General features: G+C 34.2%; 1 protein-coding gene across 1 annotated transcript; it reads right to left on the bottom strand.

Moving 5' to 3' along the window:
• Nucleotides 1-1,421: 1,421 nt before the first annotated feature.
• On the bottom strand, nt 1,422-27,370 carry LOC106108410 (receptor-type guanylate cyclase gcy-21-like; the record flags this gene model as incomplete). The annotated part of the gene is made up of 12 exons (XM_013289575.1): nt 1,422-1,547; nt 2,565-2,656; nt 3,465-3,683; nt 4,343-4,437; nt 4,503-4,744; nt 16,540-16,669; nt 17,531-17,674; nt 17,957-18,181; nt 21,137-21,157; nt 22,151-22,243; nt 26,839-26,942; nt 27,235-27,370. Coding segments are annotated over 12 exons (1,627 nt in total), but the record flags the coding sequence as incomplete, so codon positions are not given.
• Between the last annotated feature and the right edge of the window lie 603 nt (nt 27,371-27,973).

The raw sequence follows: 27,973 nt of genomic DNA, 5'->3' as shown, positions 1-27,973 counted from the left end.
AATTATAATAAAACTCCATCTTTTGTTCTTAAACTAAACCGTGTTACCAAATATTTAAATGTTATTTAATGACATCTATTGGCAATTAATTTAAACACAATCTTACCTACTATACTAGGATGTATGGATGTTACAACTAAACTGCTAAACGGATCTAGATGATATTTGACACAGATGTAGAGGACAGTCTGGAAGAACACATATGCTATTTTATTAGGATATTTACATATGTTTTTTTTTTAATTCTACGCAGTCGCAGTCGCGAGCAAGAGTAGCTAACTATACTGACATGTGGTTTTGAGGATCTGATTACGTGAAAAATGTCTCAAATGTCAACTATGCCTCGTCTATACATTTTTAAATCTCTTTGTTTTAGAGATGTTTAGTGGACAGTTTAGAATATTTTTGGACTGAATGGTCTTTATTTGGTAAGTTATAAAGAAGTGTGATGAATGTTGTTTTTTTTCTTTATCTACATTTCTTTCTTACACGAAGGATTAGAGAAGGATAGCATTACCTAGAGATAGTTACATAGACCTTTGTGGTGTTTTAGGACATAGGTATAAATTTCTAGACCTATTTTCCATCGTTTTCATTTCCTAATACCAAAGAGAACAAAAATAGTGAGCTTAAGTAGATTTACTCGATGTCACTGTTTCTTGAATTTGCACTTCAATATTTATTGATAGGATTAATTGTAATTCTTAATACAAAAAATTGAGAGATTTTAAAACCAAAAATTGACGAATACGCAATCAGAATTAGGCTTTCTTCTAGTGTAGGTATACTTAAGTCGATCTAACGGCAAAATCCTGAAACGAAACACTTCACTTCATTTTTTTTATTTTCTTTCTTTTTTCACTACACTTCGTTAGCGTCGATTATAATCTGAGAGTCGTCGAATATTTTATAGCATTTGTAGTTTAGTCGTGACTTTATCATTAAAGTTGCTGTTACATACTTAAATATCGTTTCAATATTCGGCCGTAAGATTTTATTGACAAATTAATAGTGTAATTTAACAATAGTTCTTATTTATTTTATTTGCGGTAGTTTACGATATAGTCGTGAAAATGAAATTTCTAGAATAAGGAAGCGTTTAACTTTTATATTGTCAATGTCTAGTCAAATGTAGTACAATAAAAGATTGCAGAGTATTCTTACCTACTTTTATTAAAACGCCAACATTTTATCATCAACTTCTTTAGCACACTTTTTGATATACTATATTTACTAAAGTACATCAAAAGTACACTACGTTGTAATTCGTAACTTTACTGTAGTAATTTCAAATATTTGATAAAAAAAAAAGAAAAATCACAGTAAGATTTAATATTTATTTAATAAAATCAAATCTTATATTAATGATACTTATTCTTGGCACTAACATTTTCTATAATAATTTAAACTTAAAATTAACATTAAGATTTAATGAGCATTTCTAGAATATTCTGGTCGTAGTCATGTAGGCGCATACAACGCGGACTCTCCAGGGGTAGACCACCCAACTTGCCCAGTAACCAGAAAGTCTCCATAGATCCCTTACCCTGCAAAAAATGCAATAAATTTCCTAGCATCACCTTTTCCACAAGGCAAGAACAGAGTAGTAGATAGTGCAGTATTGCAATTACTTAAACATTAACTGTACCGTAAGAGCGTGCGCACATTTGTAATACCACGACCACACAGAAAACAGGCGTGAAATGGAACCAATTCCGTGTTTCGTCTGATGAGTGTGGTGCCGGAGGCCTAATTTTAGTCCCTTTCTCTTTACCACCCTTTTCTTTTAAGAAGAGGATGGGAAGAGGAAGTGGATTTGACGGTGGAGGAGATGCATAGGAAGGGGAAATATCCACTTTATGTGCGTCTCCTCCGTCGGATAAGGGTAGGCAACGCATCTGCAATTGCGGATGTCTATGGGCAGCGGTTGCTTCGCCATTTTGGCGGATCCAGGTGGCCGCTTGCTCGTTTGCCACTTTATGTTATAAAAAAAAAAAACTAAACTATCGCCCAACTGTTTAGTTGCACTTTGCTTCCTATGTAGAGATGGGATTTTACCCGGAAAAAACTCTCATGTGGGAAAAAACAGGTATAAAACCCGGGGAAAGTTCCCGAATGCGAAAACATTCGGGTTTTTTCATATTTAGCATATAAAACAGCTAGATAATGTGTAGGTACAAGTATATATCAAATAGCACGTACTATTACTGCAACTAAACAGTTAAAATGGATGCGAAACAATCGACAATCGCACAACAGTGCGACAGTTACTTCAAAATTGTGCGTCCACTCTAAAAATGTCTAATTCTGTCTCTATGTGTACCATCCTTTCCTACCTTACTGTCTACTTCTCAGCTTCTCTCCGTTCTCGTGTGACACAGGCATTGTTATGCTTATGAAATAATATTGCGGCAAATTATCAACACTGACGTATTTTGTCAGACTAAACTCAAGACGCAAAATAAACAATTAGTATGGCCTCTACTATCATTAATAAAACATTTAATGTATATAATTAAAGTATATAACAATGTTACATAATAGAAGGTAAGAGAATATATTACCGGTATATCTATGATTCCTCTGGATTCAATTTCATATTTTCCAATAGAGTCTAAAGCTTTTTTCGTTGTTTGAGAAATGTGAATTTTCATTGCTGAAACAATAATTTAAATACATCTACTATTATAATAAAGCGTAAACACACACTTCTTTGTTGCCTAACGTGTCACCAAATACAGCATATTTATGAATAGTTAATCCCTTTTTCTAATAAAATTTTACGTCACGCTTTAGGCTATATATACTCGTATATATTCTCGCCAATAAACTTAGGGGGTAAATATTTTGAATAAAAACCCTAATGTGGGAAGAGACCATAAGTTGCTGCCAACATCAAGAAAAAAAGATTGCTAAGGTTTGTCATGTCATGTCATTTTGACATTTGCAATTGATAATATGACAAATGTAAACAATAAAATACAATATTCATAATTTTATGCGGATGAAATCGCACGGGAACAGCTAGTAAAAACATAAAAAGGACCTTTCATATTTTAAAAATATTTTGTCTCATGTCTGGGTTAATTCCATACTTTCTTGCCCTTTGCTATCGGTTGTAACGTATGTAATCCATCATAAACGCCGCTGTTTGCTACGTATCTATTAAAAGACCATTTATCAATCGTGAATCACTGAACCAACTTATTCGATAAAATATCCTATCTATTACACATCATAAATATCAACAGGGTATTGATAATATTTCCGTTATAGATTAAATTGTAGACGAAATAACGGAATGTAAAAAAAACTATCGACTTACCAAAAAATATTGCACCCCAGATCTAGTGATGGGCGAGTGCTTATTTGACAGATAGTAGCATATCTTAGAAGACTCAGAAGACTTAGAAGACTATTGAATACTCTATGGTTGATCAAGTAAAATAAAATTACATACACACCTTCACCGGTACTTTCCATTCTGCTGGCAGTATTTATAGTGTCTCCAAATAAACAGTACCTCGGCATAGTAGTACCGACCACGCCAGCAACGCACGGACCAGTGTTGATGCCAGCTCTGATCCTCAGCAACTCTTCAGGTCGATGCGGCACCCGCGCACCTTCCAGACCACGCATCAACGACAGGGACATATCCGCTATCTCTGATGCATGACGATTGCCTAAAATAAATGAAACGTGATACATCTAAGGTAGCTTGCATTTGTCTTCAAGCGCTGCACATAATATAATAAGTATAGGGGTTAAGTAATAAAATAAACGGACATCCCTTTACACTGTGCTAATATGTATATATATAATATAAGGTGCTAATATGTCAAAACATCTTAGCACGAATGGGCCGGCACGCCCGGTGTAATACCACGACCACACAGAAGACAGGCGTGAAATGGAAGCAATTCCGTGTTTCGTCTGATGAGTGTGGTGCCGGAGGCCTAATTTAAGTCCCTTTCTCTTTACCACCCTTTTCTTATAAGAAGAGGTTGGGAAGAGGAAGTGGATTTGACGGCGGAGGAGATGCAGGAAGGGGCAATATCCTCTTTATGTGCGTCTCCTCCTCCGTCGTATAAGGGTAGGCAACGCATCTGCAATTGCGGATGTCTATGGGCAGCGGTCGCTTAGCCATTTTGGCGGTTTCAGGTGGCCGCTTGCTCGTTTGCCACCTGCTGTTATAAAAAAAAAAACACAATGAATCTGGCAACATTGAGCACATGAACAGCATTCGCTAATTACCAACAGCCTAAAATTTCTTGTAAGACAAACAGTCTTTATTACCTTGGTCAAATCTACAGTACAAGGTAAGTAGATACTTATCCCGTACCATTTCTCTGTGGCAGTCCAGATACGACCATATACGCGTCACCGATAGTCTCCACCTTGTATACATCGTATTGAACTATTTTCTCATCGAACAATCTGGAACAGATTAGTGTAGATAGAAAAACTGATTAGCACTTAACAATAAAACAGTTCTAACTTACCTGTACAACATATTAAGCATATTTATAACTTCAATAGGAGTACTGGTAGCAGATATGTTGGTGAAGCCGACAATATCACTGAAGAAGATGGTGACAGCGTCAAAGGATTCCGCAGGAACTGTCCTCTGGGCTCGAAGCCTCCTTATCACAGCCATAGGCAGCATACGGGACAGAAGAACGTCGCTTTTTCTCTTCTCAGCAACTAACCGCTGATTACTTAGCTCTATCGATTCTGTAAATGTCTGAAAATAATATGCCTATAAATGAATTATCGCTAAGAACTCAAAGATCGTTTTATTGTTTTGGTTTATTTAAAGACGCTATTAAATCATTAAGGAGATAGCAAGGTTTCCCATTCACTGATTACGTCACAGAGGACATCATCATCTTCAACTCATTAGAATGCCTCTAATTTTGTTGGTTGCAGAACTATCCTCACTATTTCCTCTCTCTTTCGTATGGTTTTATTTTGACATTCTTTCTTTATTTATCTGACCTAAAAATGTCAGCTTTCTAACTTGTAGATCGAACTTATAACGGTCATACAATACAGTTCTAGATATTGTTAAGTTGTTTAGAGTCTTGTCAAGTTATGTCGATATAAATTCTTCTGTTATTTTTTTCTCCTAAAATTCCATAAATTAAAACCATAAAAACATTTAAAATTAAAAATGAAACGAATCTATACTAATATTATAAAGAGGAAAAGTTTAAGGATCATAAAGGTTTGTATTTTTGTATGTCATGTAATAACTCAAAAAATACTTGGTAGATTTCTAAAATTCTTTAACCATTAAAAAGCTACGTTTTCAATTAGTAACACAGGCTACAGTTTTCATTTATTTTTTTTTATATCACGTGGAAAAAGTCGCCAGTAAAAGCGAGTTGAGTTGTATTGCAGCGTATTATTTTCATCTTATCTGTATAGATGAATAGTACGTCACGGTCTATTATCTAAAGTAGACATAAGCTTATTGAAGAAGCCACAAATCAAGTAGACATTATCATCGAGATATTCAAATAAATTAAATCTCGAACACGACAACATAAGCTTGACACGTGTCGTCACATTAGACAAAATACTATCGACGTAATCATAATTATAAATGCGAAAGTTTAGATGGATGGATGTTTGTTAAAGTTTGCAGCCTAAACCGCAAAACGGTTTTCGACGGAATTTGGTATAGATGTAGAGTATGGTCTGGAAGAATACATATGCTACTCACTTTTGTTTCTTTAATTCCACGCGGACGGAAACGAATAATAGAAAATCCTTTGTTAACATCCATATTGTGCTAGATATCAAGAAATCTGCACTGAAAGTAAAGTAACTAAAGCATTTTAAAACTAGATAACTTATTCAATTTTATACTTTTGATAGGATAAATCGATAAGTTATTCGTTTATACAACTTTGAACGTATCAAACTCGATCAATAAAAAATACGTTCGCCTTGGCCGCCTCCTACTTGTATCAATAAATCCGTTCACGTCATCGCTACACCTTCTTCCTTCCTATTAGTAGGATGTAAAATTGTCAGGTCCTGTATTACTTCAAATCATGCTATTAATATTTATAATAGGATCAGAAAGTCACCAATAAATTATTATTAAATGTCAACTTGTCCCGTCCATCAAGGTCTTTGGACAATGTCAATAACTTTTGCCTTTCTATAATAGCTTTATTGAAACAGATGCTAACGAAACAATACTCATGACGTTTGTTAACTATTTTAACTTACTGTTAACTATAGTAAACAATTGTTGAATTGCAAGGGAAATTTTTAATTTAATCTTTCTCTGAGTATAGGCCACCGCTTTGATTATTAGGCTTTTGGCTCTTTGAAATAGTTTTTTGTAACTCTCTCCAGTATGTACGTAAACCTAGTAGTATTTAATACGTAATAAGTATACGTATTTAATACGTAAATAAGTGTATTTATTTATTGGCTTTCATCCGATTCCGTGAGTGTGTAATTTAAAAGAGGGAATGTAGCCTATGTGTTCTTCCAGACTATCGTCTACTTCTACGACAATATGCATCGAGATCCTTTCAGCCGTTTATGCTACAAACTCTAACGAACATCGTATTATCTAAACTTTCGCATTTATAATATTAGCAAGATATTTAAAAATTTATAAATGTGGATGACAATGATTAATGTATTGGTCATTATATTATAAGCCTATATTTGGGTAATTAAGTATTTTATCATACAAATAATGGACAAGGAAAGGTTTAGTGTGCAAGAGGTAAAAACTAACGGTACGGCTGCACATAACGAAATTCAAACCTACTACCTCTGAGTCATAAGAGGCTATAAATTGATTTACTTACGCGCAATTTCTTCCAATCCATCGACTACCAGAACCTCGGATAGCTGAAGGCTATTCAGTGTCATTTCGTCTCTCGAACTGATCGGACGTGCATCATGGCGGTGAATAAATTAGTCATATATGCGTTCGCGGTCATTTTACTGATCAAACTTGTTGAGTCTAAATCAAATGTTGAATCCAGATTAAGGACTGACCCTTTAAGGGAATTGAGTGAAGATATAAAGTGGTTGATACCAGTGAGAGTAAAACGCAGTGCTATAGTGTATAACAGATGTCCTATAGGCTATAAGAGGTTACCGCCGCCGATAAACTGTATGGGGTGTGATTTGTAAGTAAATAATTTACCTTTTTAAGACTAGTTACAGTAACAACTACGAAGTACATTGTACGAAAGATATTTACATAATTCCGTCTTGTTTTCTTTGAAAGATAACAAACTCTACCAAATGTTTAATAACTTTCCTTTTATGTAAATAACAATGACGATCAAGACTTCGGAGAGTTGAATACTGCATAAACCTACGACCGTAAAAATTTATCAAGATCCGGTGGCCTGCGACGAAAATTTTTGTGCGAAATTCGTCAAAAATTATCGATGTCGATACGAATAATTTCTCGTACATTTTCGTACTAGACCACCTAATACATTATACTGTCTAAAGATAAAACAGCCTAACGAATTTTAGTATAGTCAGGAACATTTCAAATAAATTTAATTGCTATTTCAAAAACCGGCGTCAGTTTGCATCTAGACTTGTGCAGATTAATTGAGCATTCCATGACCTAGGCAGTTATTCCTTGTCCCATCGAGTTAGGGAAGGTCAGGACTCGTTCACGAATACTTGTATGTGAGAAAAATTAATATTTACATATTTTATTAATAACATTGTAAATAAATCTAGAAATATATGCATAATAGTTCAACGCTCGTGTAACTTGCAATGTTGCTCGCTAATAATAAAGATAACAAAGTTTTCTAAGTATAAAAAGATTTATACAATTTTATTATTCAGCGAATCAACACTCGATAATGTTTTAAGTAAAAAAAAATCAGCGTAAACTTGAAGAGATCTCGTTTCAAAACATCCAGTAAAATTAAAACGAAATCAAATAAACATCGAAACGTGAAACAGTATAAGGAAACACAATCAAACATTCCATCCACACAGTATTAACATTTGGCATTTTTAACACAAGTTCTTGTCGAACAGAATTTGCCTTGCGGACAAATCCTTACCTGAGGTATTTCCAAGTTAATACGACACAAGACCTTCATATAAGAATCGTGTCTATTTCTTCCTGATCGATGTTATTCTGTTTCTTTTTAATGGAGGATAGTGACAAAGGAAAATGTCCTGAATTACACTCTTCTGTTTGAATATTTTAAAATAGTGAGCGGATAAGCGCGTTTTCTAATTCCACGCGGAAATCGCGGGTAATCGCTACTATAATAAAATTTTAATGAAAAACAATTGAAAAAAGGCATGACAATCGTTTTATCACACCGTGTACTTAGCTCACGTTTTTTGTCGGTTTGTTTGTCGTAGAACATCTTCAAGATCGCGTCGTGAAGTCGTGATCGCTAATATGTGTCACCTTGATTTTGACATAAAAGGTCATGTGCGCGAAGTAATAGCACTGTAGTCGTATGTTTTGATTCATTCTTAACAAATTTATCTCTTTATCAAACATCCTAGAGACCTAAGTCTAGTCATTTACCTTTTCTACCTTTTTGTAAAAGAAAAGGACAATAAAGGGAAGTTTATTTTAAAAGCGAAAATTAGGATAGTTCTTTTAGTAATTTAAACACTTTTTTTTATAATATAAGGTGGTAAACGAACAAGCGGCCACCTGAATCCACCGAAATGGAAAGCGACCGCTGCCCATAAACATCCGCAATTGCAGATCCGTTGCCTACTCTTAATTGACGGAGGAGGAGACGCACATAAAGTGGACATTTCCCCTTCCAATGCGTCTCCTCCACCGTCAAATCCACTTTTCCTTCCCATCCTTTCCTCTTAAGAAAAGGGTGGAAAGGGAAAGGGACTAAAATTAGGCCTCCCGCACCACACTCATCAGACGAAACGCGGAATTGCATCCACTTCACGCCTGTTTTCTGTTTGGTCGTGGTATTACACCAGGCAAGCCGGGCCATTTGTTCGGCTCTACCACTCAAAAAAAGCTTCCTTTTGAACAGATTTAGATTACAATAGAATATTTAATACAAGATTTTTACAAAGAAATTAAAAACAAAACATTTAAAATGGTAATACTATTAAAAATAACAAGGAAATTGAAGAAGCATTCGACGGAGATGAATCACGTATGTCGTAATCGGAATTCTAATCGTTCAAATATTTACCGTGTATCGGCGCCATTGTAAATCATCGATAAGGTTAATAATCATATAACAAAGTGATTCACAGGATTAACATTTTAGGTGCCAACAAACAACTATTTAAAAGATAACACTTTCCCTTATTTTTCAATTTTTATACAAGCAAGAGCGCGCGAACGCCTTTGACTGTATTATCGCACAACTGTTTTAGTAGCGCTTTGATTCCTATGACCTTGTATGCACATTACTCTTTTTAATGCAACTAAACAGTTGAATTGGCTGCGAAACAATCGACAATCGCACAACAGTGTGCAATAGTTTAGTCAAAGGTAGGCGCCCGCTTTTAGAAACGTTTTTAATACGTTAACAGTCGCCTGTTGTTGGAAGTAGTAAAATTGATAAACATGTCGCAATGGAGAACGAATCTATGCGATAATTTGTAAACATTACAATGTTTGAGTCACAGAGTATAGTCTAGTGAAACTATGTAAATAAGAATGCTATTTCCTACGATATAATATATTATACATACTTTGTTAACTCAAGAAAACGCCAACGCCGCCTGCGCCATCTCCAGTCGACTGCTTGTAGATGGCGCAGGATATTCTGATCTATCTTTGACAAAGTTAATCATCTTGTCAGTTATCTTTATTTTATTACGCAGTTTAAAAAAGCATGTGGGTATTAATTATTTCTTTCTAAAACAAAACGAACGTACTAGATGCAATAATAGACTATAGAAAACATTTACTTTGCCACAATAGGTGGATCTTTCCTTGCACATATAATAAAATACGCGGTGCATGAAATTTACAAGATAAGGAAAATCAACTTTGAAAAATACATTTGCAAAACACTTATAGGTAGATATGAACGCCTTTAATTAATAAAATGCTAGTGACATAACATTTTAATCGCCTTCCCTGAATGGGGACTTCCCCATCCAGATTCCTTTGAGTTTTCTCGTTAAAAACTAGATGGCGTTAGAGTACCTATCACCAATGTTACAAAAAAAAGTGTTATAATAGATTGGGAATATTTTAGGATTTTTTGTACGTTACTTTAAAACGTTCTTTCTTTGTTTTCAGATATGAGCAACAAACAGGAGTGCCATGTTGACATAGATAAACCAAATAGATTTTATTACAAATCAAAGACTGATCGTTTGTAAGTTAGATCAAGTTTATCAACAGAAAAGAAATAGACGGCGCTGACGACAAAGGGGATCGACTTTGAAATGCAAGATCAGAAAAATTCTACAATTTCACAATCAATTATCGAACTGAATAATATCGAAATTAATAAAATTGGTGTGTCTATTTGTAATATCAAAAGAACTGCAGATTTCAGGATGATGATGTATTTGGGTTGCTAAAAACGAAAATCGCATTTAAAAATGTTTTGTCTGTCTGTCCGCAAGCTGCGTTTGTTCCGAGCAATCTCCGAAACGGCTGGGCCGATTTCGTGGACGAAGTCGCGGGTAACGACTAGTTGAGGAATAAAAACTGATGAAAACTATGTAAAAATCTTTTGAGAGTAGTATAATGGAATTTAATTTGGTACAAACGATATAACGCGGGCTTTTAGATATTGAATTCGGAAAAAACACAATCAAAATTAACTTAAACGTGAAGTATTCAAGTTACAGTATTATAAGTAGTTTAGTAAGAAAATTAAACAATTCAGGGTAAATTAAATGTAAAGAAATACATATAATTTTTATGTAATTATGATTTTATTTTTATTTTTTTATTATTATTAATATGTAAGGTTAGCGTGGTATGGACATGTTTTGCGGAGAGACGATGGGGACATAAACCAGAAAGTGATTAAATGTGGATGGCTACAAAGGAAGAGGAAGGCCAAGGAAAGTATGGATGGATTGTGTGAAAGAGGATATGCTTAAGAAAGGAGTGGATTCAGATATGACGGCTGATAGAGATGTATGGAAGAGCAGCACATACTGTGCCGACCCTCCGTAAGGGATAAGGGCAAGTGGATGATGATGATAGCTTATGTATTACTTGCCATGTTTAATTTATTGTTTAATGCGGTTAGAATTTCTATGAAAATATCTACGCCATCTCACGCATTTGCATCTTCTAGGATAATTATTGTATAGTGTTAGACACGACTATTGTATTGCTGTTAATAATGTTTTATTTATAAATAAAGTATTTCGCATACGTAAAATATTTAGATTTTAGTATAAAATTTTCTATGAAGTTCGTGTTAAGAATAGAAATTCGTATTCACAGTATTAATTTCAATAACTTGTTTTGATTACAACTCAAAAACCGCTGTCCATTTTTTTATTATTTAAAGGTTATTATTATATTAAAATATTATATAATTTTCATTTTGTATCTACATGCTAGTATAATAAAGAAAAAAAATGTATTTTTTTATGTAATGAAATAACTCAAAAACTACTGGGCCAATTTCAAAAATTCTTGCACCAATAGAAAGCTACGTAACCGCTGAGTAACATAGAGTCATACCAGGCGGATGACGTCGGGAGCGACAGCTATTATTGTATAAATGAAAAATAGTCTGACTTTGCATACAAATGTCGTTCTTGTCAAGAACACTTGTCGATACTCTAGTCAGATCTATAAAACAATGTTAATATTCTCTATTTGTTATTGTATTTTATCTGTGTTTTATATTACGTAACAATATGATTTTTTTTAAATAAAACTTCACAACTACGTTTTTTTTTATTTCCTAACACATGACTACTTAGTTTACTTAGATTTTTAACATTTATTGTCTCCATTAAATAGAAATATTAAAATAAACTATATTATATTACTTTTAAGTATAATAAGAATAATAAAAAAAAACTACTTTTAAGTATATAATATGGAAAATATCAAAAAATAGTACATATTCATAGAGCGTGCTTTCTTATTGAGGTAAACGCCTCTAGATATAAACAATTTTCAAGATGACGACAAAATGATCGTCGGTCGTCATAATCTAAGCTATAGTCGCGTAAAAATCCTATAACGATAAAGAAAGAATTGTCAAAGCTAATCTTGATATAAGTATGCATAAAACAAGGAACATGATACAAAATTTTACAATAATTGTGACCATAACAAAGCATCTATTTCTATCAAACATAATGACTCTGACTGATTCTTTAACACGCTCACTGCGTGACAGGCCGATATCGACCTGACGCGGTACTTAATCTAGCGCGGTCGAAGAAAACTATGTCCCTCTCGCTATTGCGAAACGATTATCTCAGGTAAACATTACATTACATAAAATGTATACATTATGTTTCCACTATGGTGCAATTCAATCTATCTTAGTGCTGGTGGGTCTAGAAAGGCCTGCCATACATTTTCGGAAACATCATTAGGGGTTCATTTTGGCCCGCCGCCGCACCAGATGAATTATGATTTTACTTGCCGCTGTGAACGTGTTAGACACGCATACCAATCTTGTAATTACAACAATTACATATCGTGTTGATCTAGACAAACACGCAGCTAATTCTTGTAACAAATCATCTTATTACAACTATGGCGCCATCACAGTTATATTTACACCTCTTATTAGCTTTTGACTACGTACGTGCGGAACAAAAAACTAAGCAGCTTTTATGTTCTGTATCTGAGTTAAATCCCTTCGAGAATCGTTAAGACATTTTGAAGATACGTAGTAAGTAACAAATATATCCGTACAAACCACAGTATGTTACAATGACTTCATTTTATAAGTATTTCTAGCCCGTGGCGATCTTTGTAGAATTAAAAAAAAATACTTTTATTAAGTCGACAAAAACAAATACATTATTTTTTATGATTAGCCAACGCACATTTTTATGCTCGGTAGATAGTTTAGAATTAAAAAAAAATCTTTAGCCGTTCTATTGTGTTCTATGTCCATGTGGTAACAGGATGTTTTTCCTAGATTTAAATATCCACTATAATCTAATAATTTTTATTCTTGAGTCTATTGGAAGAAAAAAAACTAAATATATTTGTGTAGAAACCAAAAAGTAGTATCCTACCAAATTGCGAAATCGCAAAACTCACGCAACCAGCTGTCAAAACTGCAGAAAAAGAAAACTCAATGTGCTCCAGCTGTCTAGTAAGAGCTTTTTAATGTGTTGGTCGAAGTTCTTCGCTATTACTCCAATAACTAATGTTATTTATTACTTAAATAATGCTAATAATAATGGATTTCGTCAGATTGTCCCATACGTCACACATCCTCACTGAGGACGACTTTAAATAAGGGATGACTAGGCCATTGTTAACATTGCTCATTACTTATTACGGCCATCTAACGTGTTATAAGAGTAAAATATTAAATTAAACCATTTATTTTCATTTTATCGAAAGTGAATCATTATATTCTTTTACTGCTTTCCTTCTGTATTCGACGGAATTAGTAGGAGTTTAACACTCGTGTTGGATAGACGTGCAGCAAAAATGGGAATTTACAAGCAATTTTTAGCGATGTTAGTGTTCTTTTTTGTTCTACAATTGAGTTGGTCATTTAAACTCGCGGTATCTGATTTATCAAATTTAAATTTCGAATCTTCAAGTGCTTTAACGCAATATTCAGAGCTAGCTAAGAATAAAAATCTAAAAGATATAGTGAAACGGGATGCTATATCTGCGAGTATGATATGCCCACTGGATCACATAAGAATACCTGGATATGGATGCATCTCTTGTAAAAAGTGAGTATTAATGCCCGGTTTAACAATAAATTTAACCATTCGTAAGCGTTTTTAGTTCGATTTACGAAATGCATTTCCGAACTATATAACTCGAGTTTTACTCTGTTCAAGTATAGATCAGTCTAACACTGAGTCGCTAGGTAATGTCGAAATAAATGGAAACTTTATAAACCCAGCTGAAGACGAACATCTAACAGAAGAATTCTAAAACGGATCTCAAACACTTCGCTTCTTAACAACTTAGAGCGTGCTCACAACTTTGACTAAACTATCGCAGAACTGTTTAGTCTCGCTTCGATTCCTATGAGCTTATTATTACTGTCATGGTGGGCAGTTGAATGGGCTGTGCAACAATCGACAATCACACAAAAGTTGTGCGATTGTTTAGTCAAAGGTGTGCGTCCGCTTTTACAATTTGAAAGATGTCATCATTTTATTGTAAACTAGCTTTCGCCCGCTACTCCGTCCTAATGGCATTGAATAAAACAAAAGTGAATAGCCTATGTGTTCTTCCAGACTATCCTCTACATCCATGCCAAATTTCATCGAAATCCGTCCAGACGTTTAGGCTACAAACTCTAACAAACATCCATACATCCATCCGTCTAAACTTTCATATTTATAATATTAGTAAGATTGGATTTAAACATGGCCTTGTCATATAAAACGCCGATTTATATTTAAATATCGTAATAAAAATATACCATTAAGATGCGAAAAAATGACATTAACATGTCGCTGATGTGACGTGAAAACTTTAGTAATTTTAATGCCTCATTTGATTTAAACAAATTCAGAGAAAGTGAACTTTCATACCTGTTTAGCAAAGCTTAGTTCCTTCTTAATTTAGACGCGAAGTACTAGTGATAGACCATCAACAAATAAATGTGTAAAAAGATTAATTTTGTTTCTTTTCTTTTCAGATACCAAGAGAATACGGGCGTTCCTTGTCCGAAAAACATATGAAAACTCTTTAAAGTACAACCAAAGAGATAAAAAAATTATAGAATAAGCATAGTTGACTTCACTTGAGACATTTTTCATCACGAAACCACATCATACTAATATTATAAATGCGAAAGTTTAGACGGATGGGTGTTTGTTATATATAGACGATAGTCTGGACACATAGGCTACTCATTATTTTATTTTTTAATTCCACGCGGACGGAGTCGTGGGCGAAACCTAGTGTCAACATAAATTAATTGTATTTAATTTAATTATCAATAGGTGCCATTAAATATGTTTAAATGTTTTTATTTGATTTTGTGAAACTGTTGTCTTTATTATAATAATGTAAAATATATAACATGTACCAAACTTAACAACTGATGTATTACCTGTCAGAGATATTACCGATAAAAAAAAATGTTCACTATATCTAGTCTATATGTTTCATAAATATCTTTGAATACAACAAACGAAAAAGAAAACATATCTATGTTTATGAAGAACATCCAGAAGTGTGTTGCTTCATAAACATTTTCAATATTACTATCTCGATTTGTCTGCTGCCGCAGGTATACACAATCATATAGTCATCTCTATCATCTTTACGTTAAAGAAAAGAGACAAGTATGTTTTGTACGCACGTTTGAATAATTCTGTGATAAGTGTCGAATAAATGTGATTTCTTAATAAACTATGTTTTAAGAATATTTCGTCAGGTTTATTTTTGTTTGATATAATGTATTAAATGTGATATTACTTAAGCCAATAATTAGTGGATTATTTCAAGCAGTTGTTAGTTGAGGGCGCACTTAAGTCACATTTCGTTTTATCTGTGTATGTATTTTTAAATGTATCCATTAACCAGGACGATTGTACGGATTCAATCGGCAAAGGGAACTTTTCCCTTTGAGCCGTACTATCTGTGGGCCAGTCGGTCCAATGGGAAACACTCAATCAGCTAAATTGTACTATTTATCACCAGTTAAGTATTTATTTTGTGACCTTTATCACTTTTATCTTTTTGTTTTGTTTCAATAAATTATTTGTTATACAATTTTGAACTTTTATTTGTCGAAATTACTATTTTTCTATTTATCAAATACAAAAATGTAAAAAAATTCGATGAGGTTCTCTTCTCGAAACCCTATATACAATAACCTCTTTAATATTGTCTATCACAAATCCAAACTTAGATTAAAATTAGATGCATAACTACATTTCAGAACAAATATTTATTAACTATACAATTTAATATTGTGATTAGTTATTTATTATCTATTCTCATAATTCAATCGCGTTTGCTTCAACTGATGTTCGAATCAATTCAGTTCACTCAATAACAATCAAAATACGAGGAAACTCTTGTATTACATTCAATTATCAACATTGGTAGAAATAATATCATTCTTCCTGTAAATTCGATTCGAAATTCGAATTTTAAAACTATTAGAAATTCGAATCTTAAAACTGTTCGAAATTCGAATTTTAAAACTATTCGAAATTCGAATTTTTAAACGATTCGAAATTCGATTTTAAATTACGATTAGAATAGAAGCACGCACAGCCCAATAGTTTCCAATAGTTTGCTGCACATATCGAATAGTTTCGTATACTGATGTGCATTGTTCGACCGTAAATTCTAAGATAAACGAAAGTAACAGAAAGCGTAACGCCTACATGTCTTGCACCACTCTTAGTATACCGTACCTGTATAGTCCATATCGTATGTCTGAGGAGCAGGATTAATATAGGAGATGCCAGCAGCACAACAATCAATACTGCCACACCTATGCCAAGAGTTCTTCTAGCAGACCACACTTCGTGACTCGCTGATGCTCTACAAACAAAATGTATCAGTTATCATTAGGGCAATCATGCACTATTTCAGGCAGATAGTACTCTGACAACATGCTGATGCTGTGAAAATTACCGTGTACGACAACCCTTATTTTAGTTGAAATAGAATTTTACATGACATGGTGCGTATTAGTGACAATAAAGTAGACGTATTGAAAACATTTTTAACACTTTTGAATTTCAAAGAACTTTGAGTGATACTCCATATACCTATAATGATTGAATTATTTTAATCGTATGAGTCTTCACAGACTAGGTGAGTGTGTTGTGCATAATTAAACAATAAATGGGAAAACCCAAGCGTTAATAAATTACATTTAAAGGGTGTAAGTCACGGATTTCGTCAAAGTACGTAGAAATCTTTGGGTTTAAAAACCACAACGAAACACAAATTTGGTCAAATAAAGAAGATTAAAATAAACATATCATCTCTTTTTTAATGTCTATCTCTTCTACTATTTTATTCTAATTTTATGACCGACTTCCCAAAAGAAGGAGGTACTAAATTCGTCTGTATGTTTTTTTTGTATTGTTTTTATGTGTGTTACGGCATAACTCCGCCGCTAGTGGACCGATTTTGATAATTCTTTTTTTATCCGGAAGGTAATGCTTGCAGGTGGGTCCCATTTTTTTGTTTGATTTTTGGAGTTAAAGATTACGACGTAGTTAAATAGTTTTTAAACTAATTGCTTTATCTTTACAAGACATTACATCTAAATTAACTACAAATTTTATAAAAGCTGCAAGATCGAGTTTGACAAGTCTGTTGTTGGGGAAAACCTTCGTCCACGGGCGTGCCTATATCTCGTTGCGTCCTGTACTAAAGTTATAACATATGTACCTTATAACGTTCCACAGTACTTGTTGTATTTCTTTTAAATCTTGCAATGAATTTTCCGCGCTATCCTTATTGCTTATCGCCCACTGTCTAACAGCGTCCACGGTCACATTGTCGTTAAGATGTAGTGCCTCTGTGTTATTGAAACTGAAAATTTAAAAGTCACTCGTAATTTAACATAAGGCGTGTGTCCAATAGAGGGCAGATAAAGGCAGATGATGATGATGATGATGATGATGATGATGATGATGATGATGATTATGATGTTGATGATGATGATGGTGATGATGATGATAACAATGTAACATTATTAAGAATTTCCTGACGGCATAATGTAACATCGAACACATTTATTACATAGTTATTATGATCACTGTTTGCTGCATGATTCTTAGTGGGAAGGTAATTAAATTCTTTTAATGTACTTACATTAAGCCAACATTTTCCATCATCTTAACTTCCTCCAATAGACTCTCTAGTTCCAAATACTGTGTGACAGTCTGCAGATGCTCCTGTCCCGACGCCAGGTGTACCAGCATCTCAGCCACCATCTGCAGGTCTAACTTCTCCGAGGCGGACGCGTAGATGGACAGCATCAGGACTAACGACAGTTCCTCCATTGTCCTCAGCAACTCCGAACCAGCTGAAAGCTGCCTGGAAACGTGAATTAAATCCTATTATTTAATACTCTTTGTGGGTGATGATACCAGTGTTTATTGTCTTATTTCGGAGTAGATTTAGGTTAGGTAATACTATAACGCCATGGTTCAAAGTAATTCAAACATTATTGGCTCTAATGCCAAAAAATAGTAATGTTTATTGTAAAAAGTACATATGTAATTATTAGTATGTTAATAACGACACTAATTTTACGTCTTTTCATATATCTTTTATGTAATTATCATAATAATGCATTACAAAATAAAAGTGCAATAAGGTTGCAAAGTGAGTCACAACTTTAAGAAAATTCTCGGACGCAGCGAACACGCGCTTTGAGTCATCAGGTAAGAACCGGATCAGGAGATTCTAACACATTCCTCGGTGAAATTATAAAATAAACATTAACTTTATGTGTCCCGATCTTGTGGTCGAAACCACAAAATAGGCGATCAGTCATTGTTGACTAAGTCCTTATTTTCCAGAATGCTTAATTTTTTTACATTAGTAATCGATTATGCAAGATGCCCTCACTATCAGAGTTTTTTTAATCACAAATATGACAATGACGATGACGCTATGCAAATAACCATGAGTTTTCTCTGACAAAATATATTTTATTTATAACGTAAGGTGGCAAACGAGCAAGCGGCCACCTGAATCCGCAAAAAGGCGAGGCGACCGCTGCCCATAGACATCCGCAATTACAGATGCGTTGTCTACCCTTATCCGACTTAGGAGGAGACGCACATGAAGAGGATATATCCCCCTCCTATGCATCTCCTACACCGTCAAATCCACTTCCCATTCCCATCCTCTCATAAGAAATGGGTGGTAAAGAGAAAGGGACTTAAATGATGCCTCCGTCACCACACTCATCAGACGAAACACGGAATTGCTGATATTGAGATAACAGTAAAATTCAAGATATGGCACCAATTACCGTCAGGTACAGGTATAGCTTGTGTTGTCATTCTGTTAGCTTCATTCTGACTAGAAATTGCTCATTCTCGCAAGACAATTACGAATGTGGCTTTATTTACAATGTGGTAACAAGCAGTCCCTTTTATGTCGTAGGAGTTTCACGTACATTGCGATACACCTGATTTTGTTTAACAAATATTTTTAAATGTTACTATAAAATATTTTGATACTCGACTGCAAGTAACCGTTTAACCGCAAAAGAGCTTATTAAGACCTTACTGTATTTTTTAAATTATTTAGGTTAACAAAAATGAATCACAATATGCGGAATGCACGTTTTAACCTTGTCGATAAAACCTTTTGATATTTATTATTATTCAAATTAATCGATTAATTCGGCATAATTAGAATATGAAGGTCGAATAAAGCCAGTTTGAGGTGACTGTCCTGATAACTTTTATTATAGCAGATGAAACAAATGCAAACAAAACTTGTAACAGGTTTCAAATGACTCCCGACATGTTAAAACCGCAACCGTGTTAATAATGTTAAAGGTAATAATTGATTTGACAAGACCACTACTTAATAACGCAAAAATACTACACGACTATTCTGTTGCGAGCATAATATTCTCCTGTCTTTATCTTCTTAACTTTTAGGGCTTTGGGTCACTAGCGGATAGAGATTCAAATAGCTTTAAAATGACGTCACTGTCAGATAAGTTAACAATATAATATATGGAAGTATCATACACTTTACAATTTGGTGGAATAAGCAATCATTTTTACCTGTCTACCCTACAAGAATTATTATTAAGTATTACAGAACTTATTTATTTATTTATTTATTTATAAAGTACACCAACAGATAAGTTATAGAACAATTACATAAGCAATAACATATAAGACACAAGAATGATAACAAATCCAGTTATAGGTATACATGATTGTTAAAGAAAAAAAAACATTACGGTTAGGTTACCGTAACTTACTAAGGCTTTACATCACGGCAATAAGTAAAGAACCTTTTGCATTCAAGATGCTCATTATGAATTTACTTCTCATCTCCTACGTGTTTCGTGGACTATCAATTCTCGACCTTTACTTTATTTCTGACATAAAACAGGTCCTATATTTCTTTCTACTCGTTTATAGCCATATAAAGGTTTAATTTGGAAGCTGCTTACGTCTTTTTATGTCCTTGCTTTGGCTGTTCTAAAAAGTTACTTTACAAGAACCCTTCTTGTGGTCCTGGGCGACTTCGACCCAGGCTAAGTTTTGAAGTTTTTTATTAATATTTTTTTTACTACTTAAAATTATTTATTTTTACAAGTACGAGTAGGTCCGTTGCTAGGACATTCTTGTAAGTATGTTTTGTTTTTTTATGATATATGGAGTTTTTTATCAATTTTTTCTTTTTATTTTTTTTGAGTGTGTTTCTTTGATGCCATTGTGTGCGAATGCTCATGTGTGGTTACTGGTTTTAATTACTAACACTAATAATACTACTTAATAATTATTCTTACCGCCATAACGGAGAAATTGTAGATTTAATATTCCTTGTCATATACAGTAAAAGTACAGAGTTAATCTGCTCGTAGACTGACATCCTCTTGAAAGGAACGTTACCGTGTATAACGGGAGGTTCCCTAAAATAATGCAAAATCCTTATTAGAGTGAGGTAAAATGAAATGCGATTCGGTGTGACATCATTAGGTGTGACTTAGAAACAGAGGTTAGAAATTGTGTAATAAGGAAAATTAGTAAGACTAGTAGGTATGTGATAATGTTGGGTCTTAACTGAGATAATATGCTTCGACAGTTAAAGTATTTTATAATAAAATCAGGATAAATAATCCTGCTTGAAGCTTAGTGCTATCATGTCTGCGAAAAACATTGTAAATAATAAGGATTTTTATCAGTGCAAGATAGCATGGGCAGGTAAAGTAAATATCCTTTTTCAGTTCATCCCCTTCTCCTTCGGTTGATTTTGTTTTGTGTTACAGTTATAAGTTGTAGAAAAACTTACAGCACGGTCTTCCTAGAGGTGCTGCGTGAAAACAAATACTCTGTTGAAAATAAAAAAAATGTATACAACGGTGACGTGGTTACAAATGCATCTGTTACGGTTACTCATTACTCGAACTTTTTAAGGTAATATAAATTACCATTCAGGTCGTTCCCCTTATGAGGCCAGCCATTACGTAGCGTAGTTTGACTCAAGGTCGCGGGATGACCTACATACGTCATAGAATTGATATGACGTCACACACTATTTCGTTATTATATTTTTTAATTTCATCATTAACTACAAGTATGACATTTATTTGGCCCAATAGACAAAGTAAAATTAAAAAAATATAGTAAAATGATAAGCGTCTACTGTCAAATTTAAAACAGTTTCACAGGAATTGGGCAAGTTATCGGATAAGAGCGTGCGCACACCTGACACTAAACTATCGCACACTGTTGTGCGATTGTCGATTGTTTCGCAGCCAATTCAACTGTTTAGTTACACAACTAAAAATCGAGTAGTGTACACCTCCATATAAGCTTATAGGAATCAAAGCGTGATGAAACAATTATGCGATAGTTCAGTTTCAGGTGTGGGCATGCTATAAAAGTCGGTCTGATGACTTATGTTACATGTGATTTTCCATTCCTAAGTTATTATTTTCTGATATTTAATAACGTCAACATCACAACTTAGTGGTTCCGTTTAATGGTCTATTATTCTGCTAATGGTAGACCAGCATCCTCCAATATTTATTTATGGGCTGTATTGCTGCCAATACGGCGCGGTTATTTAAATATTTAAAGAGGTCAGCGGTCGGTAGTTGTTTACTTTCTATGTGGTTTCTCACCCTTCTCTATTTAAGGAATTGAATTATATATTACAGCTAACAAACATTAGAAAAACATGAAATCAGTTTAGTTTCTCAAGCTAGGCAGTTCCAAATTTGTATTAACGTAAGTTCAAGTTAAAGAAATCTACACGATTCTACATATTTAAACGATTCTGCGTATAGCAGTAATTACTTACTATAACTTGTGTATAAAACCTTCTTCTATTATCGAAGCTGGGAGCGTCGCTAGATAATTATCTGTAGCCTCGATAGCTTCCAATAACTTCGATCTGAAAGTGATAAACTATATAAGAAATATAATTATGCAAAGATAAAAATATCTACATATAAAACGAATTCCATTACGAAATAATCGAATTTACATATTTATATCGCATATAGCATTTACATAATATCTATCTGATTTTACACCGCGTAAAAAACAGGTCTGATGGTATAAAGTACCTATATACAGTCGCGGAAAACCGCGGTAACTGCTTTGCCTTTTTTCGCACAGATTTGAGCAGTGCTCCCTATTGGCTATTGATCCCATGTTAATGTGTAAAAAATGTTCAAACGACTGTAGCATTTATGCATACCGGCATATTCCCCGACTGTACTTTATAACAAAATTAGCTTTAAAAAATCAATTAAAGTAAGTACGTAAAGACGGTTTTTATTCTTTTACTAAGTTATCATCAATATGAAAAAATAATTAATTTTCCATATCAGGTTATTCTGGTAGCGTCATGAAGACTACGGTTACGAAAAAAGCACTGCAATCATCAAGGAAAATGAGTAATTTTCAAATAAATCGGACATCCTAATAAAAGTGCAAATGTGGTCAAAAACAAAATTGAAATTAATTAATACATGTTCCATTGAAACTATTATTGAAACATTTCTCTGCGGTCTTGAATGCATTGTCATTACGAACGGCCTGTGATTTTACGATGCACGTAAAATCCAATAGGTTTTTACCTGATTGCGTCATATATATTAATTCAATAAAATAGGAAATAAATGTTCAGTAAACGCTTTACTTACGTAAATTAAAATAGATATAAAAAAATACGGTCCACAGAATTAGAATAATTTGCAATTCAATTTCAAATAAATTCGAAACACAAGATAATTTCAAAATATTGTGCAAGCAAAAAGTATGCTTAAAAATAAAAACATTTTTAGATTCTTCAGAACAGATACAGGCTGATTAAAAAAAAGTATGTTTTATCATATATAATCTGGTTTAGAAATACACATAAAGAAAAAGATATACTTAATTTTTTTTTTATCTTCCAAGCAGGATTGGCGACTGGCCGGCAATAAAAATGAAGCCAAAAAGTTATGTTTAATCTTTCGCTGACCCTAGGTGAATAGGATAAGGGTAGTGAGCTAATGATTTATTTTTATTCATGTAAAAAAGAAAGATGAGGGACTTCAATGACGTAAGCAGATCGTACGCCGTTTAAAAAACGTGGCACATCACATTATACGAATTTGAAGAAGAAAAGAAGGAAAAGTAAGCAATCAAATACACTAAAAAAGGACTTGAGGTTGAGTGGCGTAACCAGTGGGTATAAATGACATCACAAAATTGGAAAAACTCACAACTTTAAGGGAAAAGACAGCGTCGAAGAAACTTTTTTAACTAAATTAGGTTTTTTTTTATAACATAAGATGGTAAACGAGCAAGCGGCCACCTGAATCCGCCAAAATGGCGAAGTGACCGCTGCCCATAAACATCTGCAATTGCAGATGCGTCGCCTACCCTTATCCGACGGAGGAGGAGACGCACATAAAGAGGATATTTTCTCTTCCTATGCATCTCCTCCATCGTTATTTGACGTAACCATTAAAGTGTTAATGTTGACATTTGGATATAACAGCGATGCTAAAAAGTAGTAAGGGAATCATAATTCCATTTTAATTCTGTAAATACGAAAGTTTATATGGGTTAATGTTTGTTAGAGTTTGTAATCTAAACTGCTGAACGGATCTCGACAAAATTTGACGATGTAGAGGACTGTCTGGAAGAACACATAGGCAACTTTCTTTTGTTAATTTTTGAATTCCACGCAGATGTGGGCGAAAACTAGTCTTACTAATGTTATAAATGCGAAAGTTTAGATGGATGGATGGATAGATGGATGGATAGATGGATGGTTGGATGGATGTTTGTTAGCGTTTGTAGCCTAAACGGCTGAACGGAGCTCCATGAAATTTGGCACAGGTTTAGAGCATAGCGTGGAAGAACACATAGGCTACTTTTTATCCCTGGAATAGTTACGGTTCCCGTGGGATTCATTAATTTAGTTTTTTAATGTTTAGTCGATCATTCTGTAACGGTTCAACATATCTTATTGAAATTTGGCACAGATATAAAACAAAGTCTGGAGTACACATGGGATGAGCTTCATCCCCGAGAAAGGTCCGGTTCCCAAGGGATACATAGCTTTTTATAATTTATATAGTTTGTATGTTTTCTAATACCACGCGTACGAAGTCGCGGGCAACAGCTCGTAGAGTTATAATGTAAGAAAATATGTCTATAAACGAAGACTGTTGTTCCTTCATAGCTGTTCAGATCGTCAAAGAATTCCATTAGAATTAAAATAATACGATAAATTAATATAACTACTGTTTCGGTAACCGCTTCAATTAGATTCCGTATGTTAGCAAGAGAAATATGTTGGTTATTATGGTTGTTTGAAATAGAGCGCGAATTGCCCCTACTAGCAAAAATATGTAATAAAAATATGAATTAATTCATGCCACGTTTAACGCTGTGCTTGTTTGCTCAATATATTAAGATGATAGAGTGCTCATGTTCTCAACTTTAAAATTTATGACTGCGCAAAGGTTTATTTTCTAAAAGGGATTTAGTTGCATTATGAAATATGTATTTTCTTTTTGCCTTTACTACCTTACTTATATTTTTATTTCTAACTAGCTTTTCGCGTGCGGCTATCCGCATGAAATTATAATTTTATTGTTTGCATTTGTCAAATTCTCAATTGCAAATGTCAAAATACCAATTATCTTACTTTGCACTACCTTGATGTTGGCAGCAACTTATGGTCTCTTTCCCACGTTAGGGTTTTTATCCAAAATATTTAACCCCTAAGTTTAATGACGTAAAAATATATAGCCTAAAGCGTCACGTAAGTGTAGGGCTTTTTATTAAAAAATAAATTATTCAAAAATATTTTGTAATTGCTGACATCTTAGGTAACAAAGAAGTGTGTGTTTTGAAGTTTTGTTGAAAATTTTATTGGCTTCAAGGTTTAATTTTATTTAGATAACATATCCGGCGCACACCTTTGACTAAACTATCGCACAACTGCTGTGTGATTGTCGATTGTTTCACAGTCAATTCAACTTTTTAGTTGCACCTCCATATAACATAGGAATCAAAGCGCGACTAAACAGCTATACATAGTTTAGTCAAAGATGTGCGCGCGCTCTACTGGTCACTACAATTATTTTTTTTATTATATAAGGTTGCAAACGAGCAAGCGGCCACCTGATCCACCGAAATGGAAAGCGATCGCTGCCCATAAACATCCGCAATTGCAGATGCGTTGCCTACCCTTAATTGACGGAGGAGGAGACGCACATGAAGAGGTAATTTCACTTTCCTATGCGTCTCCTACATCGTCAAATCCACTTTTCCATCCCATCCTTTCCTCTTGAGATAAGTGTGGAAAGGGAAAGACACTAAAGGCCTATTAGGCCGCCGGCACCGCACTCATCAGACGAAACACGGAATTGCTTCCACTTCACGTCTGTTTTCTGTGTGGTCGTGGTTTTGCACCGGGCGAGCCGACCTATTCGTGCGGAGATGTTAAAGCGGGCTCTACCACTGTTAGTTATATTAGTTTTTCCTAACCTGTATTGATATGTTGGCATCAGTCTTTTTTATTTGTATGACTAATTACAAATCTGGTGACAAACTTTAAAAGTCATTCCTGACGAATATCACACTTGACATTGTAAATTAAACGGCGCCGTCAATTGGATCCCATATATGTGACTCATACTGTCATCATTTTATCGTTTTAAACACTAACCTTAAAAAATTGTGACTACAGGCATGAGTAATAGATACAACGATGACCTATCCCATGTACATAGTTTCCATTTACAGTTTCCATTACTGAATTACCTGTATCAAAACATTTTATCTTCACTCTCAATATTTTTTTACCCTAGCTAAGAATCCGGCAATAATAACGAAGTAACGGCACGTGCCGAGGCTCCTGAGGGAGCCCTCGAGCTTAGTTACTCATAAACAAGGTATAGGCTAAGCGCCATCTGCGCTCGGCCACCTCAAGCCCAGAGAATCTGTAAATGCCTCTTTAAGGCAAACAGTGTCCATTCAGTCACAAAAAAATATCCGCGGCATAGACATGTAATAATATATAGGCGATTGTTTAGAAATTCCTGTTTAAACGCGCTGTTTGATATAGATGAGCCAATTCTATCATAATTATTAATTCGAAATCTCTTCAGCGCGACCAACCGTAACCAGCAGCGCCAAAATGGCGAAAATTAAAAACACTAACGTAGTTTATAGCCTATCCATTTATAGAGGTCAGTGATCAGAGATCATATCTTTGGACTCTAGTATAGTGTTTGACTTTTAAATAGGCGCAAATCAATTAAATAAATAACGCAAGAGACTCACATAAAAAGCGTTTAAAAGTGAACAAAAGAGGTTTCATTGCAAGGAGACATAATTTGCATGAAATAGCCGACTTTAAAGTGGTATTAAGTCTAGTGGATTTGACCCCTAAGTACCAATGATTTTATCAATAAGGAATAGTGAGTACCTCTCTTTATTTTTAGTACACTTTGTGCAAAAGCTTGCGACAATCCTAACCTGCTTTCCTGTCGGGATTCTTGTAGACAGCTTGCTTTTGTCATACTCAGTCTCTCCTTCTGAAACGCCATCACTGTTTCGCCGACAGCCAGATTTGTTTGGACCTTAGAGTAGAAAAAGCTTGAGTTATTATTAGTTTGCTTATTGTTTGTTAGACCAAAATGAATAGCAAAAGCTGAATGGACTTCGATGCCTATGACAATCGATTTAATGCCTTTGTCATACTTGGAAAGTTTTTCATGTAAGCGATTCATCATCGTTAAGTGTTGATTTTCTCTCTTAAGAAACACTGTCAACTTTACTAAAGATTTTTTATTTATCTTGTAAAATTGTTTGTTTGCCTTTGCTTTCTTATGAGATAAGACGTTGTCGGGCTTTTTAAATGTTCAACCTTACCTCAGTATCCAGATACAAGGAAGCATCCAAAGTATTGGACAGTTGTGCCATGGCAGTGCAGTTCTGCAAGATGAGAGCCGCGTGCGGGATGAAGCACAGCGCCAACAATTGTATGAAGAATTTCCGACGACCATGTCTGTACAAAATAATATTTAAAGTCTGTTTCCACTAATCAAATAAATGTATAAAGTGTCCTTAAAGAACAAAGATAGGAAAATGTTCACCATAAATGAACGATTAAGTCCTATCAAATTGTAAATTGAAATATCAGATTTTGTTCCCTTATATGACAGTGTCGTCATTTTTAAACTATCTAAGCTTCTATCATCCAGTGTTGGGACAAGCCCTAATAGATACAAAATCAATTAAAACTCCTGGACTGCCAGTATCTCTTGTCTAGGCCTTCTGTTACGAAACTGATTCTTAACTCTCCAGTCAGTTGGGAAAAAGAATGCAAAGTTAAGCCCTCTACAGACGTTCCATTGTCATTGACAATTTCAACTGATGATTCTTCACATAAAACTTTAACAGTTAAAACTGACGGTTTGTTGCGAGCTTAATGCCGAATAAATTTGCATCCTAATTTGCATACTTTTTATACCTTTATTGGAGATGCTGTTAATTTATATGTTAATGATCTGATAATAAAGTTCGTACGTAAACAATATTTAAATGTTGGTAAACTTGACAAACTTGACAGCTGCTGTCAGTGGTGCAAACGTCTCTTCCGTGTAAATTA

This window comes from Papilio polytes, unplaced genomic scaffold, assembly GCF_000836215.1.
Source record: "Papilio polytes unplaced genomic scaffold, Ppol_1.0 DF821511.1, whole genome shotgun sequence".
Classification (NCBI taxonomy): domain Eukaryota; kingdom Metazoa; phylum Arthropoda; class Insecta; order Lepidoptera; family Papilionidae; genus Papilio; species Papilio polytes.
The sequence above is the reverse complement of the archived record's forward strand: the minus strand, read 5'-3'. Positions and strand labels throughout refer to the sequence as shown.